A 6,120-nucleotide genomic window follows, 5' to 3' on the forward strand; every position below is an offset into this window, starting at 1 on the left:
ATAATGGCAGTTCAAAGGCGTTTTTGAACAAATCTTTAAAGGGATCGTTACCTCCCACCACCAAAAAAGTGCCATTTTTTTGCTCGTTCCAAAACCAGTATGACAATCTTTCTTCTTTGAACATAACATAATTCAACTGAATGGTTGAATGTATCAAAAGATTGGTGTTGAATAGGATGATTAAAAATCCTCAATACTATTTTTCCGAGTTCAGATATTTGGAAAACATTCCCATTTTATCTAGACAAATATAACAAAAGTACACATTTTCAGCTGTCTTCATAGTTTTATTAAAAAGTGCAGAATGTGTTCAGTATCATCAAACAGGCATCTTTGCTTCCAATTAGCGAGAGAATTCACAGTTAACCTTTCAGAATGTAAGCTGCTAATAGCTTTTATGACATGTTTAAATTAAAATAATGGCTCACAGTCCTTCACTAAAGCACACTCATCATTGCATATTCTCTGATACTGTCAATGTCAAAATTTCAAAAATATATTAAAATATAACACTGGCAACCTTACAAACATTATTCCTTGACCATTAGCATACAATGTCTCCATTCATGCTACATTACACGAATATCTCTGCACCAGGCCTGCATCAAAAAGGAATCGTATCACTCCTCCAAGTAGGTACATTTCCTGATATATATCCTTCAGGTAAATATAACAATGTATTTAAAACAAAATACTTTTCTAAACATCTTTAAATGGCTCTCTTCAGTCTGTTATACAAATGTGTGTGTGTGTTTTTTTTTACAGGATATTCTCAAAGAGTGCCAAAGAATTAGAACCGTATACAACCACACGCTAACTGGTGTGGTCCAAGTCGTTCAACACAGGCAGCAATCAATTCTTGAAACATTTGTAAGTTTTGCAATGGCATGAAGTCCTTAGTATAGAAAGTCTTCTATTTATTGGAATAAAAACCACATGATTCTCTCCTGGACTGGTTCTATTCCAGTATAACACTGTTTTAAATGGCTCAGATGAAGCTGTTTGCTGGCATGCATCATCAAATATTGAGCTGGCAATACTGGCTAACTGGAAGGCAGTGATGTGTTATGAATATTATGTGTGTGTGTGTGTGTTTGTGCTGCTGGAGGGCCAATTATGTAGTGCTGTAAGTTGGGTAGTCAGTCACAGGCATTAATTTACATCCCTCTAAAATTCACAGCATTAATAAATGTTCATCAAAGCTATAATGTACAGGAAAAATAATGGAAAGCAGGCAACTACAAACAGCAGAGCATTTTTTTCTGAGATTTGGCAAAAGATTAAAATTCAATAGGAGGCAGTTCAAAGTGTGTCATGATATGTGGCACTGTAAAGGTTTGGACACTTCTTTTACTATTGTTTGGTGAATTTTCACGGCTGAAATGCAGTCATTTCAAAATCCGAATCCACACAATCGAGCAAAAGATTTTCCCAGGGGTTCAAGTTTTTTACAGATTCGCCGCACTGACCAACAGAAAGCTGGTCAATGTTTTTGCTACATGCATCACTTCAGGCAATCTTTTGCACTTTCAGGTTCACTGTGACCACACCTTAAGTATACTAAATATTGACATTAATTTGGCTCAGATTGTTTTAACTATTGTTGGCTAAACTTACCATGGAGTAACATACCATTCAGGGTTATAACATAATGGTTGACTCTCACCTCTGAATGAGAATCATTGCTTGTATATAACTAATATTAATCCACAGTCCAAATACCATTTTAGTTTCTGTAGATTGAGGATATTGTAGAATCACAATGTGTCTGTCATATTATTTATTGCTGCCTGTTTCTAATACTGTTAAGCTAGTTGTATTAGTCATGTCTGCATGGTTAGTTGTATTCCTTCTCTCTTGGCTGGTTATGGTGTGCCCATCAGCAGGTAGAAAGTAAGAGCAACGATGAGAAGGAGGCAAAAGGGAGAGGAGAATGTCTGATAGGCTGTGGCAGGCATGAAAATGTCCTCGTATTTATAGATGCTAATCATGCGGTCTGACACCGGTGGGGAGTCATTGTCGTGCCTTGTGATGGAACCTGAGAAGAAAAACAGAACAAAATGTCTGTAAACAGGGTAAAAATCATAAACCGGGCTGAATTTGTTGCCTTAACCTTGTTGTGATTTTGTTTTTGGGGTCTAGTAGAATAGGTTTTCATACTTGGATGTTAAAAAAAAAAACCATTATTTTTTACATATGTTGCAGCACCTCATTTCCCAGTCTGTCGGAAACACTCTGAGCTGAGTTTCCCAAAAGTTCCATCGTTACCAACATAGTAGAACGATTTGACACTTCCTGGAACCATAGTACCAGTGAACATTCACAAAACGTCTCACAAACTTACAAGGTTGGAACTACATCTCTCGAGCTGTGCTTAGAAGCATAGTTCATAATGCTGCTGCTGTCCTCTGACTCTCTGCTAATTCATGGTGCATATAAAAAGTCAAAGGAGTCCCTGAACACAGCCATACCGCCAAATTTTAATCATCAACTTGATTTGCATTTTATTCAATACAATTTCCTAATCATTTATTGTCATGTGTGTTCTTGACTTAATGAACTACCTTTGAAGTGGACTTTGTGCTTTTTAACTTTGCAGACATTACACTCTTAACTAAAGCATAAAAATGCAATACAATAGGGCTCCTTTAAAATGGGGCTATATGACTTACCTTGTATGGCAGGTCCCCAAGCAAACAGATAGTACCAGCTTAGGTGCAGGTCCACTAGAGTCTCCTCCCGTGGCACATGAAGAGGCCGTTTGAAGCGGCAGGTGACGCGGTTGTTTTCAAAAATGCCCTCCTCGTCCCGTGCCGGGTTGCGCTTGATCTCTTTGGCCCACTGGCCCACATTATAGAAATGATGGATCCGTACACGTCCATTATCATCATGAACACAGCCCATGACATCATCACCTCCCTACAACAACAATATTATTGTGTATTTCTTAGCATGTCTGAAAGCATTCGCACCTTATATTCACTCCCTCTCCTTTTACCATTTTTTTGTCAGAGGAGAAACCGACAGCAACCCATCCGTCAGTGTCTGCACTCATCTCGAATTCCACATCTGTGCCAATGCGTCTGAAACTCAGGAAGTATTCACAGGTCTCTGCGTCACAGCCTGGTTTGCCATATCTACAGCAAGAGAGAGACAAATAAATGGAGGCACACATTTTATTCATGTACGCACATTCCTGTCATTCCAAACATGTCTGAATTTCTTTGTGGAACACAAAAGATGATATTTTGAAAAATATCTCAGTTATTATTTCTCCATAAAATTAAAGCCAGTGTGGTCCTGTGTATTATATGGACAAAAACAGTTGATTCCTGGGTTTCACGGAACAACATGAGGATGAGTAAATGATGACATTTGACGAATTTTCATTTTTGGGTGAACTGTCCCTTTAAGATCTTGCTGAAGAGGTGGAGAAAAGGAAGATTTTAGCTATGGCTGAGGAGGAATGGTAAGAGCTGGGGTGCTGAGAACCCTCAAGGCAAAAGGACCTGAGATCTAAGTCCAGTCGCAGGGAGAGGTCCCTGTCTGTTGCCCCACCACCCTGAGATGTTCTGGGACTAAAGGGGCGAAACATCGGTGAAGGGTGGCTCCTATGACCCTGCGGCTGGCAATTTGACACCGGCGTAGGCGTGTCAGGCAGTACTGCCCAGCAGGTGTTACCATCAACCTGTTTCTAATTATTAGAACAATCGTAAACACAGACTTACAAGAAGTCTACATTATTTCATGCTGCAGAACATTCCACTGAACGACACAGACAAGCTATTGGCTGATTGACATTTATAACTCCTGAGTGTACAGCATGCAATACACTATTATTTGACACTACTACAACAATATATTGTTCCTAGACTAATTTTAACCTTTGTTCCATGCACTCACCTGATGCATCCCTTGGTTACTCCACAGTCACTAACTTTGATGCGGGCAAATGGGTCCACAGGAGGTGCAGTTGGGAAGGGGTAACCTATGAGACATCAGAAAACTAATACATTAATGAACAGGTTCAGCTAGTCCTACTACTAAAATAAACAACAATGATGCAATATAATTTTTACATTACATTTTAATTTTACTTAATACATAGTAATATGGGAGGGTCAATGATTTAGTTGGTTAGTTTGCATAATGTACTGGTGTATAACTTTTTTTTAGAGATTAAACATTGAGTAGACCTCTAGTATACCAATACAGACCCCTTAGAGGCCTCTAGGCCTATATCTTGTTGTATTGTACATTATATATGACACTACGACTGAAAAATTTGGGGTCAAGTTTGTTTTTAAGTTTGTTTTTTTAAAGAAAGAAATTAACCTTTTTATTCAGCAAGGACACATTGATGGATCAAAAAAGAACAGTACAGACATTCATAATGTAGCAAAAGCTTTATATTAAGCTTTAAAAAAATAAATAAATAGAATATTTATTGAGCTCCAAATCAACATATACGAATGATCATGTAACACTGAATATATTAACATAGAAACATTCAAATTTTATTGACCCAAAATTTTAGAATGGTAGTGTATATCGTATGGTTTTGTACATTACACAGTGTTTTACATTTACACATTTATACAATTAAACATTATCCCATCATGAAAAAATGCCCTGCGTGAAAAAAATTGCATTTGTTTTGATTTAATTTAAAATCTTATTTTAGTTTTCATTTATGTTCAATTCAATTTAATTCACAATGCATATAGCTTCAAAGCAGCTTTACAGACTGACCATGTCTTACACTATTGAACATTGTCCCATCATGTATGTTGCATAGCTCTATCTATCTATCTATCTATCTATCTATCTATCTATCTATCTATCTATCTATCTATCTATCTATCTATCTATCTGTCTGTCTATCTATCTATCTATCTATCTATCTATCTATCTATCTATCTATCTATCTATCTATCTATCTATCTATCTATCTATCTATCTATCTACCTATCTATCTAACACTGGCCCAGTCATGTGGTATTAAGAGTTCCTATTTCTATTCTATTCCTTTGATATGTCATGAGTCATGACTTTATGTATCACTGTCTGGGCATCTGCATACAGTATAGGCAGCAGAATATAAAATAGACATGCTTAATAGACTTAAATAGACTTGGGAAAGTCTGCTGATAACTGGAACTGAGTTTCACAGGCTTCTGGGCTGCTGACCAAGGTGCTGATTTTATACCATATGAATGGAAGGGATTCGTGGAAAGGACCAGTGAATTAAAAACAATATCTAATAAAAGTATTGCTAATATTTATCACTAACAGACAATTCAATTAACCCAATTAAAAGGACTGTAGTGTGGCCGAGGGAGGGCATCAAACAGTGTGACCATTCACTATAGGAATTGCTTCTCACATTTACAGAGAAACGGCACAAAAACAACATTCATGATTTCAAAGTAGGCATTGTCGTTTTATTCCTTCGTACCTTCGTCTGAGAGGTATCTGGACTCGAGGAACTCGGAGGCGAATGTGCTGTAGGAGTCCTTATGTGGTTCTTCATGGCCCGGCTCTCCGTGTTCTCCATGGCCGGCCCGCAGTACGTTATCATCGGTAGGGCTGGCAGAGACAGCCAGCCACAGTGTCGCATCAAGCAGCGCACAGATCTGCAGCAGCGGGTGCAGAAGATACATGATGCGATAATGGTTATTGTACAGGCGAAGAGAATCGGTCCTGATTTACTAGTCGCATTCCAGTACTGATAGCGAGACTGATAACAAATAATAAAATGTAGCTAATTAAATCCCTTTCATAATAAAGCGTTTCGTTTGGTCCGAGGGGGAGGGGTGCTGCTGAGAGGTGCCGTTAATGAATAGGGCCAAACCAATCCGCTCAAGGTGAGATTTGTAACCAATACTGATGTTGCTTGATATTGACACGAGCTCAGTGATAATATTAACTGTATGCACTATTTAGAAATAGCAATTTGTTATTAATTATGAAATCATTGCACACTTCTGAACCTATGGAACCGTTCTGCACGGATTTTTGACATTATTTCTCCCCTCTTTATGTGTTGTCTTCGCCTTGCACGTCAATCGATAGAGTAGAGATCGGCAGTTTTTCATTCCAATAGCATCGCACTGAAGT

At 38.0% G+C, this 6,120-nt stretch overlaps 1 protein-coding gene across 1 annotated transcript; it reads right to left on the reverse strand.

Moving 5' to 3' along the window:
- Positions 1–266: 266 nt before the first annotated feature.
- On the reverse strand, positions 267–5,836 carry frrs1l (ferric chelate reductase 1 like). The gene is made up of 5 exons (XM_039679853.2): positions 5,459–5,836; positions 3,904–3,988; positions 2,999–3,137; positions 2,673–2,919; positions 267–2,038 (listed from the first exon to the last, which is right to left on the reverse strand). Exons 1-5 carry the CDS (start codon positions 5,661–5,663, stop codon positions 1,866–1,868), a joined length of 849 nt encoding a protein of 282 aa, XP_039535787.1. The 5' UTR covers positions 5,664–5,836; the 3' UTR covers positions 267–1,865.
- Positions 5,837–6,120: the final 284 nt, after the last annotated feature.

Source organism: Pimephales promelas, chromosome 12, assembly GCF_988280905.1.
Source record: "Pimephales promelas chromosome 12, fPimPro1.hap1.1, whole genome shotgun sequence".
NCBI lineage: Eukaryota > Metazoa > Chordata > Actinopteri > Cypriniformes > Leuciscidae > Pimephales > Pimephales promelas.

Excerpts from the sequence above, each read along its gene's own strand:
- frrs1l (XM_039679853.2), bottom strand. The coding sequence starts at position 5,663 with ATGTATCTTCTGCACCCGCTGCTGCAGATCTGTGCGCTGCTTGATGCG. Across the intron at positions 3,989-5,458 it reads CAGATACCTCTCAGACGAAG|GTTACCCCTTCCCAACTGCA; the intron begins GTACGAAGGAAT and ends GATGTCTCATAG. Across the intron at positions 2,039-2,672 it reads TTGGGGACCTGCCATACAAG|GTTCCATCACAAGGCACGAC; the intron begins GTAAGTCATATA and ends TTTTCTTCTCAG.